The sequence below is a fragment of the Diorhabda carinulata genome, chromosome 10, assembly GCF_026250575.1.
Source record: "Diorhabda carinulata isolate Delta chromosome 10, icDioCari1.1, whole genome shotgun sequence".
NCBI lineage: Eukaryota > Metazoa > Arthropoda > Insecta > Coleoptera > Chrysomelidae > Diorhabda > Diorhabda carinulata.
In genome coordinates this window covers 14,537,568-14,551,691 of record NC_079469.1, presented here as the reverse complement: position 1 = coordinate 14,551,691, position 14,124 = coordinate 14,537,568, and the positions used below count along the sequence as shown (strand labels likewise).

The window sequence follows — 14,124 nt, the reverse complement described above, 5'->3', positions numbered from 1 at the left end:
AAATAAAATTATCATTAAACATATAAAAAGGGGTTTAAGAAGTAAAAAATTAAATTACATGTAGATGTTAATAATCGCTTAAAATCGCCTGAGTATCATTAGATGGGAATTATCTATCTCATTTTTTTACGTACATTATAATATACTACTCTCTTTATCAACAATCGATGTTTCATTCTATCTCTTTTTACGCAACGTAAATTAAATACGATCCGATATATTTAGATGTTTGTTGATCGCTTAAAATCGCCTAAATGTCATTTAAATGGAGCCATATGACAGCTATATTTTTATAATCTGTTAATTGTCTAGTGTATAGTGAAAGTTAAGCGTCTTTTTGTGTATAAAAATATCAATAAACTGTTATATTTTAACATCGTTTTTAAATTTGAGTAAGTTTTTAACGATTTTATCTACAATTAAACACTAAAATTTGGGTATATAAATTTTACTTTATATTTTACGAACGAGAACCGTTTTTTGCTTTGTATTTCGTAAAAATTGAAACTTTTTAAATACAAGATTGTGAAAATGTTTGAAATTATTCATTCACACCTACAAATTTGCATGATTTTGTTTGTTAATACAAAAATTAACGACTGTGATTGTCTTGGTTAGTGATATGGTGAATACGCGCCGTAAGGAATCGAATGGTTCACCATCGGGACCGACACACAGGACAAGGGTAGGTCATTAGATAAATCACATATTTATCATATATTTCGTGTTTATTTAATCGGGGTTTCTATGGGGATCGTATTTAAAGAAAACCGCTGTCGAAATTCGTACCGAAACCGATATTTACGTCGTTTACGCGTTTATATTTCAAAACGGGTATAAAAAAATTGCAGGGAAGTCTTCGTTTGATTAAACAAGAACCGGTGGAAGAAAGCGAATCGTCTAGTGTTAATGAAAGCGATTCAGATGATAGCGACGATAAAGATTCGTCTTGTAATATCGAAGAAGAAACTAAACCCTCCGTAAAAACGGCAACAACCCCTTTACCGCCCAGACAACTGAGAAGCAAATTCGGTTATACGAATAAATACAGTCGTAAGTCGATATATTCATATTCGATCATGATATATATCGATAAAAATCAATTATTTCTAGAACGTCCGTTAAGAAACGACCACAAACGAATATCCCTAGATGAAAGAACTTTAACTGTCTATTCACGTGGAATACACGATGATTCTGACGTATACGAACAAGATCACGACACAGATGACGAAATATACACAGTGAGGTAAAAAAAATCGACTCCCACCGCCCAGTGAATGAGTTTTAAATGTTTCAGGGGTCGTAGAACAAGACATCTCGTCCGAATGAACCGAATACAAAGACGGACAGCTTTGTCTCTCCGACCGATAAGTCAAAAGTGTTACGCCGATCCCCATTCGCCTTTACAATTCAATTCCGACAGCGAAAGTATGTAAAAATCGATATTTTAATGCAATTTTTCTAAATATATAGAGTGTTTAATACGTTTTACAATATTTTAGGTAGAGTTAGAAGAAGTACGAGGAAAAGACCTTCAAATATGTCGTGGTTGGACGATAGCCAGATGCACAAAGTCGGTTACCCAAATTTAAACACGGGTTATTCGGAGGAGGATAGTAGGGACGCCGGGGAAGCTCACAACGACATGGAATTACCCCGTAAGAACCCCAGGAAGAACAGCGACATCAGATTGAGACACAACATTAAACCCCCGAAGTATCTGTTCGATTATGGGGTGGAAGAAGCGCCCAGGAGACTGAGGAGGGCGATACAAAAAGATGAAATCAACCAGGAGTGAGTGCAAAACGAAATTTCCCGTGATTTTATCCCTATTTTTCTACAGGATGTTAATTTCTAGAAGGACGTCCAATGACAAGGAAAACAAAAAGGAAGATAACGTTGCAGATAATAAATTGAATGGTAGATTGAGGAGCTCGAAAAATTTGAGTTACGTCGAGGAGAAGGACACTTCCCCAGAGGAGGAATTGGAGGAGAAGATCGCCGAATCGAAGGAAAACGCGAAAACTGAGAAACCAATTAAGGATGTTAAGAAGGATCAGTCTTCGGGTAGCGATGGAGAGGAAGAAGCCAAGAGACGGGAGGAATTGCCGGTTACAAGACTTCGACCGACGACGAGGAATAGGAGAAATTATCCGACGAGATCGGATCAGACCGGGAGGTCGCAGAAACAGAGGAATATGATCGATACAAGCTCGGAATCGGAAGAGGAAGGTAGAAAGTATTCGTTGAGAGACAGGAGAACCAAACCGGCGCCGAAAACAAGTAAGTATTGTTTGTTTTTATTGAGGAGGATGTTTGAACTACTTCACTTTATTTTGAAATTCATAATTTAGTCTTAAAGCCTCCCTCGGTACATTTGAACTACTTCAGATTTATCTGAAACGCCTAATTTAGCCTCAAAGCTTCCTCTAGTACATTTGAACTACGCCAAGTTAATTTGAAAGGGGTAATTCTGCCTCAAAGCTTCCTCTGGTACATTTGAACTACTCCAAGTTAATCTCAACCGCGTAATTCTGCCTTAAAGCTTCCTCCGGTACATTTAAACTACTTAAATTTAGTCTTAAACGCGTAATTTAGCCTCAAAACTTCCTCTGGTACATTTGAACTACTCCAAGTAAATCTGAACCGCCTAATTCTGTCTCAAAGCTTCCTCTGGTACATTTGAACTACTCCAATTTCATCCGAACTGCGTAATTTAGCCTCAAAGATTCCTCCGGTACATTTGAACTACTTAAATTTAATCTGAACCTCGTAATTTAGCCTCAAAGCTTCCTTCGGTACATGGTTTACCAATAATTCAGTTGTACATTTCTAAAACTCACTAGTTTACCGAAAATTGTGTTTTAATGTTCACATTGGTACTTTCGAACTATTTTGAAGCATATAATTCTTGTAATTTATCTATAACTTGGTCTGAATACTTTTCATAGCACATTTGATCTTCTTTGGCTCATTTTGAAACGTTCAAGACTCACTAGTTTATCGAAAATTATGTTTTATTACTCTCTACGGTACATTTGAACTATTCTGCCAATTTTTAAGCCTCTTAGGCTTATAATTTCAATTGTAATCAAATAATAGTACACTTGAGCTACTTTTATCAATTCAAAACATATAATTTATTGAAATACATTTCGTCTGGTACATTTGAACTACTGTGGTTAATTATATGTAACTAAGACTAACAATTTATAATGAATTATATCTTGATGGTATATTCTAATTACTGAGTTTGTGTTAAAACACATAAAACACAAATTGATTAGGAATTAATTTGGCGAGTTTTTCTTTTTTTAATAAAATGATGGATTTCATAGTGCAACAATCGGTTTTGAAAACTAGGACGAGACGTTTCACGAGAAGGACCCAAGAATCGTCCAGTTCCAGTGATTCGTCCTCAGAAATTTGTCGGTAAGTACAATTATATCGATATTTATTTTTGAAACACCGAAATCCGTTTTTGAAGCACCAATATCTGTTTTCGAAACATTAATATCTAGTTTTAAATCATCAGTATCGGGATATGATGTATTTATGTCCGTTTTTGAAACACTTATATCAATTTTTTATAATCCGATATTCGGTTCTGACGTATTTATGTTTGTTTTTGAAGCACTAAAACCATTTTGAAACATCGATATCAATTTTCGAAAAAACAATAACTGTTTATGAAACACTTACAGCCATTTTTGAAACAATTATCGGATTTTGACTTATTTTGTGTGCTTTTTAAGCACTGAAACGATGTCTTAAGTACTGATATCCGTTTTTGAAGCACCGAAACCCATTTTTGAAACAGTATTATTGGATTTTAACATATTTATGTCTATTTTTGAAGCACCAGAACGATTTCGAAATACTGATATCCATTTTTGAAACACTGATATGACTTTTTGAAGTATATATACGTTTCGTTTTATTATAGTAAAGCTCCTAAAACGGCGCACCATTCCAAAAACGAAAAAATGAAATCGGGCGCCGGAGGTAGTACGAACATAGTACCGATCAAACCGGAAACGCTAGACAACAGCATAAGGTTCAACAGTATAGGGGGTCTGGACGCCCATATACAGTGTCTGAAAGAAATGATCCTGCTACCGATGATGTATCCCGAAGTGTTTAGACAGTTCTGCATACAACCGCCGAGGGGGGTGTTATTCCACGGTCCTCCCGGTGAGTTTTTACCCCATCCCCTCCATTCCCAGTTAACCGGAAAATCGTTGTTGTTCAGGTACCGGAAAAACCCTCATAGCGAGAGCGTTGGCGAACGAATGCAGTTTCGGTACGAGGAAAGTTTCGTTTTTCCTGAGGAAAGGCGCCGATCTGCTCAGCAAATGGATAGGGGAATCTGAGAAGATGCTGAGGCAGTTGTTCGAACAAGTAATTATCGGATTAGGGAGGCGGTTTTTTTATAGGGGTGATTTTTTATTTTTTTTTTTTTTGTTTATACAGGCAGCCGAAATGAAACCTTCGATTATATTTTTCGACGAATTGGACGGTTTGGCGCCGGTTAGGTCTTCGAGACAGGATCAGATACACGCCAGTATCGTTTCGACTCTGTTGGCTCTGATGGACGGTCTGTCTGATCGAGGTGAGGTGATCGTGATCGGGGCTACGAATCGAATAGACGCTATCGATCCGGCTTTAAGGAGGCCCGGTAGATTCGATAGGGAGTTGTTGTTTACGTTGCCATCGAAAGACGTGAGTTTTGTTTTGTTGTTTGATATTTTTTTTGCAAAAAAAAAATTGTATTTTTTTCTGTGACAATTACTGTCTTATTAATTTTTGCAAAAATTTTGATATTTTTGTTTTTTCTAAGAAAAATTGTATTTTGTTGAAAATACTGTTTGTTGTTTTTTTCCTTTCAAATTGCTGTTTAAATTACATTTCACGAATTTTTGAAAATTTTGATTTTTTTGAAAATTTTTTTTTTCTGTGAAAATGATTTCATTTTACAAATTTTTGCAAAAATTTCGATTTTTGGGAAAAGTTTGTCATTTTTGTTTTTTTTTTAGAAAAATTAAGTTTTTTGATATTTTTTTGAAAAAACTTTCTTGTCTTTTTTGTGTTTTTTTGCATTCAAATTTCATTGAAAATTACATTATTTAACAAATTTTTGGAAAAATTTTGAAAATTGAGAAAGTTGGAGGAACTTTCGATTTTTTTTAATTTTCGATTTATTGACATTTTTTTGAAAAAAATTGTTTTCCTTTCAAATTGCTGTGAAAATTACATTTCACAAATTTTTGAAAATTTTGATTTTTTTTTTCTGTGAAAATGATTTCATTTTACAAATTTTTGCAAAATTTCGATTTTTGGGAAAAGTTTGTCATTTTTGTTTTTTTTAGAAAAATTAAGTTTTTTGATATTTTTTTGAAAAAACTTTCTTGTCTTTTTTGTGTTTTTTTTTTTGCATTCAAATTTCTTTGAAAATTACATTATTTTACAAATTTTTGGAAAAATTTTGAAAATTGAGAAAGTTGGAGGAACTTTCAATTTTTTTTAATTTTCGTTTTATTGACATTTTTTTGAAAAAAAATTGTTTTCCTTTCAAATTGCTGTGAAAATTACATTTCACAAATTTTTGGAAATTTTGATTTTTTTGAAAATTTTTTTTTCTGTGAAAATGATTTCATTTTACAAATTTTTGCAAAAATTTCGATTTTTGGGAAAAGTTTCGACATTTTTGTTTTTTCTTAGAAAAATTGAATTTTTTGATATTTTTTTGAAAAAACTTTCTTGTCTTTTTTGTGTTTTTTTGCATTCAAATTTCATTGAAAATTACATTATTTAACAAATTTTTGGAAAAATTTTGAAAATTGAGAAAGTTGGAGGAACTTTCGATTTTTTTTAATTTTCGATTTATTGACATTTTTTTGAAAAAAATTGTTTTCCTTTCAAATTGCTGTGAAAATTACATTTCACAAATTTTTGAAAATTTTGATTTTTTTTTTCTGTGAAAATGATTTCATTTTACAAATTTTTGCAAAATTTCGATTTTTGGGAAAAGTTTGTCATTTTTGTTTTTTTTAGAAAAATTAAGTTTTTTGATATTTTTTTGAAAAAACTTTCTTGTCTTTTTTGTGTTTTTTTTTTTGCATTCAAATTTCTTTGAAAATTACATTATTTTACAAATTTTTGGAAAAATTTTGAAAATTGAGAAAGTTGGAGGAACTTTCAATTTTTTTTAATTTTCGTTTTATTGACATTTTTTTGAAAAAAAATTGTTTTCCTTTCAAATTGCTGTGAAAATTACATTTCACAAATTTTTGGAAATTTTGATTTTTTTGAAAATTTTTTTTTCTGTGAAAATGATTTCATTTTACAAATTTTTGCAAAAATTTCGATTTTTGGGAAAAGTTTCGACATTTTTGTTTTTTCTTAGAAAAATTGAATTTTTTGATATTTTTTTGAAAAAACTTTCTTGTCTTTTTTGTGTTTTTTTGCATTCAAATTTCATTGAAAATTACATTATTTAACAAATTTTTGGAAAAATTTTGAAAATTGAGAAAGTTGGAGGAACTTTCGATTTTTTTTAATTTTCGATTTATTGACATTTTTTTGAAAAAAATTGTTTTCCTTTCAAATTGCTGTGAAAATTACATTTCACAAATTTTTGAAAATTTTGATTTTTTTTTTCTGTGAAAATGATTTCATTTTACAAATTTTTGCAAAATTTCGATTTTTGGGAAAAGTTTGTCATTTTTGTTTTTTTTAGAAAAATTAAGTTTTTTGATATTTTTTTGAAAAAACTTTCTTGTCTTTTTTGTGTTTTTTTTTTTGCATTCAAATTTCTTTGAAAATTACATTATTTTACAAATTTTTGGAAAAATTTTGAAAATTGAGAAAGTTGGAGGAACTTTCAATTTTTTTTAATTTTCGTTTTATTGACATTTTTTTGAAAAAAAATTGTTTTCCTTTCAAATTGCTGTGAAAATTACATTTCACAAATTTTTGGAAATTTTGATTTTTTTGAAAATTTTTTTTTCTGTGAAAATGATTTCATTTTACAAATTTTTGCAAAAATTTCGATTTTTGGGAAAAGTTTCGACATTTTTGTTTTTTCTTAGAAAAATTGAATTTTTTGATATTTTTTTGAAAAAACTTTCTTGTCTTTTTTGTGTTTTTTTGCATTCAAATTTCATTGAAAATTACATTATTTAACAAATTTTTGGAAAAATTTTGAAAATTGAGAAAGTTGGAGGAACTTTCGATTTTTTTTAATTTTCGATTTATTGACATTTTTTTGAAAAAAATTGTTTTCCTTTCAAATTGCTGTGAAAATTACATTTCACAAATTTTTGAAAATTTTGATTTTTTTTTTCTGTGAAAATGATTTCATTTTACAAATTTTTGCAAAATTTCGATTTTTGGGAAAAGTTTGTCATTTTTGTTTTTTTTAGAAAAATTAAGTTTTTTGATATTTTTTTGAAAAAACTTTCTTGTCTTTTTTGTGTTTTTTTTTTTGCATTCAAATTTCTTTGAAAATTACATTATTTTACAAATTTTTGGAAAAATTTTGAAAATTGAGAAAGTTGGAGGAACTTTCAATTTTTTTTAATTTTCGTTTTATTGACATTTTTTTGAAAAAAAATTGTTTTCCTTTCAAATTGCTGTGAAAATTACATTTCACAAATTTTTGGAAATTTTGATTTTTTTGAAAATTTTTTTTTCTGTGAAAATGATTTCATTTTACAAATTTTTGCAAAAATTTCGATTTTTGGGAAAAGTTTCGACATTTTTGTTTTTTCTTAGAAAAATTGAATTTTTTGATATTTTTCAAAAAATTGTTATTTTTTGTTTTGTTTTTTTAATTTTCGTTTCATTGTTATTTTTTTTAATTGATTTCCTTTTAACTCTGCCGTGAAAATTATTTTAATCCACATATTTTTGTTTTTTTTTTAGATTTGTTTTTTTTAATTTGTTTTTCATATTTTTTGGTTTTTTTAATTTTCGTCTTTTGAAATTTTTTAATGGAAAAACTTTATTTATTGGAAAATCTGTTCTTTTCCTTTTATGTTTCTGTGGAAGTTTCGTTTTAATTTTTTTGAAAAAATTGTTTTTGGCATTTTTTCTTTTAATTTCTGCAAAAATTATTGAATTTCACAAATTTTTGAGAAATTTTGATAATTGAGAAAATTTGAAACAATTTCATTTTTTTGATATTTTTTTTTGGAAAAATTGAATTTTCTTCCTTTTATATTCATATTTATAATTTTCTACTTTTTTGATTCCTTTCTTGATATTTTTTAAACAATTGTTTTGGTTTTTTTGTTTTTTTTATATATCTGTGCAAATGGCGTTTTAAAACATATTTTTGGAAAAAAATTTGAAAATATGAGAAAATTTTTATTTTTTTTTATTTATCAAAAAATTGAGAAACCTCAAATTTTTGAGAATATTCCAATTTTTTGAATTTTCAAAAAATTTTGATTCCTAAGGTTTTCAACAAAATGTTTTTTGTATTTTTTGAAAAAATCTATTTTTCTAATCTTTGTCAAAATTGGTCATTTCCGAAACATTCTTTTGTTTTTTTTTTCCAAAAAATTATTTTATTTTCTATATTTTTTTAATATTGAAAAAATTTTGGTATTTTCTCTTGTACTTTTTTTCATTTTTTTGAGGAAATTACGAAATTCTCTCATACATTTTCCTATTTTTCTCATTAACCACGTAATATTTTCGCAATTAGGAAAGGAAAGAAATTTTGTGCGTCCATACCTCATCTTGGAAACATCCCCCCAACAACCAATTATTGGAATATCTCTCCGAACACACTGTAGGTTACTGCGGTTCTGACTTAAGGGCACTGTGCTCGGAAGCTGTGATACAAAGTTTCCGTAGGACTTATCCGCAAGTTTATAATTCGGAATATCGGTTGTTGCTGGAACCGGAAACTGTCAAGGTAGAATTTTTCGAAAATCGTGAAAAGAACGAAAAAAAAAACGGTATGTTTTTTTTTCTGTTACTTAGGTGGAAAAAGTGGATTTCATGAGGGCGAAATCTCTGTTGATTCCGGCGTCCCATCGCGTAACTCAAGGTTTAGGTAGGAAATTGTTTCCGATATTGGAGCCCCTTTTGCAAGAGACCATTAAGGAATCGTTGGAGAGGCTGCGACGAACGTTCCCGCACGGTCTGAGTACTTCTTTGGCGAAGTAAGTGCGTCTGATATTTTTCCAAAATTTTTTATTAATTCCATAATGATTTTCTCATTTTTTTTGGTTTTTTTATTTTTTCATTTTTTCGATAATTTATCTTTAACTCATTTTTTTATTGAATTTTTTATTAATTTTCTCTCATAATTTCACTTTTCCTATATTTTTAAATTATTTTTCCACTTTTTTTCCATTTCCTGATCATTTTTCTCATATTTTGCCTTTTACTATAAATTATTAAATTTATCTCATTTTTAGTATTCCTAATATTCTAATTTTCATAATTTTTCTAATTTTCTATTATTTTTTCCCATATTTTCAATAATTTTTTTTTTTTTCATTTATGATCAATAATTTTTTTTTCATTTATGATCAATTTTCTCTTTTTTTCCATTTTTTCTATTTTTATATTCCATTTTTCAATTACTTTCCTAATTATTATCAATTTTATTCCATTTTTTTCATTTTTCTGAAATCTGTCTTTCATTCATTTTCCTCATTACCACCCCCCCCCCAAACGTAGATTTTTCACCGACATTTCGTATTTTCTTTTTTTATTGTTTTTTTTCTCTTTTTAGAGTGAAATTATCACCAAACATGCGTCCCGCTCAATTACTCATAACCGGAAACGGTTCAGATCACGGTCAAACTACGCATGTCGCCCCCGATATTTTATACAAAATGGAGCACATCCACGCCTACATATTAAATTTGGTTATGCTGTACCAAGATACCGGAAGATCCACCGAAGAAGCTTGCATCAAGGTAAATTATTGATTAAAATCGATCATCCATAGATTAAAATCGTTAAAAATCGATCATTCGTTGGGTTTAATGAATTTTTCTTGTGTTCCGGTCGATCATTTATCGATTCAACTCTTAAAATCTATCATAAGTTGGTTGAAGCAGATTAAAATCGATCATTCATCGGTTGAAACCGATAAAAATAGATCAAAGTTGATTAAAATCGATTATTCAGTGATCAAAATGTAATTAAATCGATCATTCATCGGTTGAGACCGATAAAAATCGATCATTTATCGACTCAACTCTTAAAATCTATCATTAGTCGGTTGAAGCAGATTAAAATCGATCATTCATCGGTTGAAACCGATAAAAATCGATCATTCATCGGTTGAAACCGATAAAAATCGATCATTCATCGGTTGAAAGTGATAAAAATAGATCAAAGTTGATTAAAATCGATTTTTCAGTGATCAAAATGTAATTAAATCGATCATTCATCGGCTAACTCCGATACAAATCGAAAATTTGTCGATCAAAATTGATTATTCTTCGGTTAAAACCGATCATTCATCGATTAACATTATTCAAAATCGAACATTAATCTTTAAAAATTGAACATTAATCGATAAAAACTGATTGAAATCGCTCATTCGTCATTAAAATCGAAGATTCGTGATTTAAATCATGCGTATATTAAAATCAATCATTCTTCCATCAAAATTGATCAAAACCGATTAAAATTCACCTTTCATCGATGAAAGTCGAAAAAAATCGATGATATCAAGATTAAAATTGAAGATTCATCGATGAAAACCGATTAAAATCGATCAATGATCGATAAAAATTGATCAAAAACTATAATTCGTCGATGAATATCAATAAAAATCGATCATTCATCGGTTAAAACCGATCATTCATCGATTAACATTGTTCAAAATCGAACATTAATCTATAAAAATCGAATATTAATCGATCAGACTTATTTCACAGGTATTCATCGAAGCTAAAAGGAACGTACCGAGTATAATCTACATACCGAACATAGATAAATGGTGGTGTCTGGTATCGGAAACCGTTAGGGCCATATTCAAATCTCAATTAACATCTTTAGATCCAAATGTTCCGATACTGTTATTAGCGACGGCCGACAGTTTATACGAAAATCTACCGACGGAAGTGAGTAATCGAATTAACCCGTCCGCCATTTTTTTTTCTTCGATTATTTCCGTTTCCAGATACAAAATTTGTTTTCCTATTACCGCAAAGAGGTTTTGGAATTGAAACCGCCGAGCGTCGAATCGAGACGTCAATTTTTCAAGCCTCTCATCGTCGACGGTTCCCTTAAACCGGTGAAGAAGGCTCGCGAATTGCCTAGGACGCCGCCGCCTCTTCCTAGGGCGCCGACGCCGCCGCCGCTGCCCCTCAACGAGGAGCAATCGAAGAAATTGCACGACGAAGAGGAACACACTCTTAGGGAGTTGAGGATATTTTTGAGAGATATGTGTAAGAAGTTGGCCAATAATAAATTGTGAGTGTTTATCTATTTTTTTTTGTATTTTTTCTATTTATATCTCATTTATCCACAAATTTAATTAATCTTATCTCTATTTTACATTCCTTCATCAATTTTTTCTTTGAAAAACACGTTTACCAAAATTTTCACTATTTCTTAGGTTGTCCATTTATTTTTTGAATTTAATTTTTATTAGTTTTTTGAATTTAATTTTTATTAGTTTTTTCAATTTTTATTATTTTTTTAATTTTATAACTTTCCGATACACTATTCCGATAAATTTTTTTATATTTTTTCTCTATTTTTGTATCAATACTGTTCTTAATATATTCATTTTCCATTTGTTCATATATATTTTGTTATTATTAATTTCTTTAATCTTTATTTTTTTTTTATTTTTCCAAAACTAAATATAATTTTATTTTTTAATTTTGGTGATATTACTCTGTTTATTTCTTTAATTTTTCCATTCTCCCCACATTTATTTTTTAAATTTCATGTTCATTAATCCTTATTTGTATTTTTATTTATTTTTTCCGTTTTCCAGATTTTTCATGTTCACCAAACCGGTAGATACCGAAGAAGTACCTGACTATACTAACATCATAAAACAACCCATGGACTTGGAAACCATGATGACCAAAGTCGATTTCCATCGCTACGAGTGCGCCAGCGATTTTTTAAACGACATCGAACTAATATGCCGAAACGCCCTGGAATACAACCCTGCGAGGTGAGCGAAAATAACCAAAAAAAAAATACACTAAAAAATAAATTTTCTCTATTTTCCAGAACATCGGCGGATAAACAGATCCGGCACAGGGCGTGCTCTTTACGCGACTACGCCTACACATTAATAAAAACCGAAATGGATACGGACTTCGAGGAAAAATGCATCGCCATATCGAGGAAAAGACGCGAAAGGAAACACTGCCCCACCAAATATCTACCTCCTTATATTTACACACCCGGTACATAATAAATAAAAATTGAAAAAAATGAAATGAAAATATTTAAAAAATTAATTTTTCAACAGAATTATTAAACGAGACGTTACCCAACGGGGAGAACGAAGAAGAAAACGGAAAAATCGAAGAAAAATCCGATAACAAAAACGCCAACAGGAAAAGGAAGAGGTTCCGGTGGCAGAGGGGGCGACTGCTGAAAACTAAAAAGAGGAAATTCATCGATAATCCGAACGTTCAAGTGAGTATTTTTTTCTTAGTGTAGTTATATTTTTTTAATTTTGTAATTCGATATCAGATTATTTATAGTCCGTTCATACAAGTTTTTAATGTCTAATATTCATTTGATTCTAGCAAAATTGATTATAGTCCGTTCGTACATTTTTTTTCAAATTTTTTTTTCCAGAACGGGGATAAAGAAACGTCCGAAGATTCCAACGATGACGCCGATGAAAAATCTTGTCGAATCGGCGATAAGGACGACGATAAAGTTGAAGGTAAAGAAAATTCGGTAGTAGAACCGACAACGCCGCTCACCGTTAACTGTGATATTCAAAATAATAAAACGGATACTTCGAATGTTTTACAGTAAGTATAGTCCGTTCATACATGTTTTCAATGTCGAATATTATTTAGGTTTAACTTTGAGTATAGTCCGTTCGTACATTTCCTGAAATTTATTATAAATTCGATTTCGGTATGGTCCATTCACACATTTTTTTACTATCCAATTTTTTAATTCGCAATAGCGTTCGTTATAGTCCATTCATCCATTGTTTCATATCTAATTTGTATTCGTTATAGTCCGTTCATACATTATTTACATATATCCAATATTAAATCGATTCGCTGAATTTTCCAGATCCCCTCGTAGGAGACTGAGTGATATCTTGAGCCCTTCCGAATTATTAGATAATCCCTTAGATTTCGACGACGTAGACGAAGCTTTGAACGAATCAGGTAACGAAATTCTGATCTATACGATTAAAACGTCATAAAAATCGATTGTTTTCTCGATTTCAGCGATCGATAGTATAACGTCGACGTCGAAACCGATCGAATGTTCCGAAATCGAGTTGGAAAAGGCGTTAGAAACCGCCGTAAGGATAACGGAAGGACTATCTTTGGTGTCTTTATTGGATTTGTACAATCACTTGAGTACGGTGGTGAAAAAATTCTCAAGGACAAATATAAGGACGAATTTACCGAAGGTTAGTACTACATTTTGTACTTAATATAAGGATAATTAATTATAAGGATAATTGTAGGAATTGCTGAAGGAGCTAGCTAGGTTCAAGAGGGAGTGCGCCGTAGATTTTAATACACAGAATAAATTTAATTCCTAGTTTTTTTTATATATACATATTTATATATATATTTTTTAATTTATGTTTCACTTTTTTATATTAAAACCAATCGCGGTAACGCGTGAATTTATATATTTATTTGTTTTCTTCGTGTAAAATATACCGCCAAAGATCGTTTTTCACTGCCACGAATTTTCAGTTCCAGGATATTTTGTATATAGTGCCTTTTTTTCAATTGAAACCGTTTATTGTACAAAAAAATTTTCATCCGCAATTTTGATTATTGTATTGATTCTTATTAAAGTTGTGGGTTATACCATTATGTTTCTTATTTTTCGATCCCTTTTCCCAGTTAATATGAACGGACGATAACCAATTTTAAAAGGCGTTTCCTATGTACGCTATCTATACCA

At 30.1% G+C, this 14,124-nt stretch overlaps 1 protein-coding gene across 5 annotated transcripts; it reads left to right on the top strand.

Moving 5' to 3' along the window:
- Positions 1-263: 263 nt before the first annotated feature.
- On the top strand, positions 264-14,028 carry LOC130898713 (ATPase family AAA domain-containing protein 2-like). 5 transcript variants are annotated; one of them, XM_057808183.1, is made up of 23 exons: positions 264-392; positions 619-685; positions 852-1,053; positions 1,114-1,249; positions 1,301-1,431; positions 1,506-1,797; positions 1,862-2,286; positions 3,342-3,435; positions 3,950-4,197; positions 4,256-4,404; positions 4,477-4,725; positions 8,717-8,929; positions 8,998-9,179; positions 9,758-9,944; positions 10,917-11,102; positions 11,162-11,454; positions 11,987-12,172; positions 12,232-12,410; positions 12,476-12,645; positions 12,811-12,992; positions 13,267-13,364; positions 13,428-13,615; positions 13,673-14,020. In XM_057808183.1, exons 2-23 carry the CDS (start codon positions 623-625, stop codon positions 13,748-13,750), a joined length of 4,131 nt encoding a protein of 1,376 aa, XP_057664166.1. In that variant the 5' UTR covers positions 264-392; positions 619-622; the 3' UTR covers positions 13,751-14,020. The 5 variants fall into 5 exon arrangements, with proteins under 5 accessions (XP_057664166.1, XP_057664165.1, XP_057664167.1 ...); XM_057808182.1 differs by having other exon boundaries at positions 271-392; positions 1,847-2,286; positions 13,673-14,028; XM_057808184.1 differs by having other exon boundaries at positions 271-392; positions 1,865-2,286.
- The last annotated feature ends 96 nt before the right edge of the window (positions 14,029-14,124 follow it).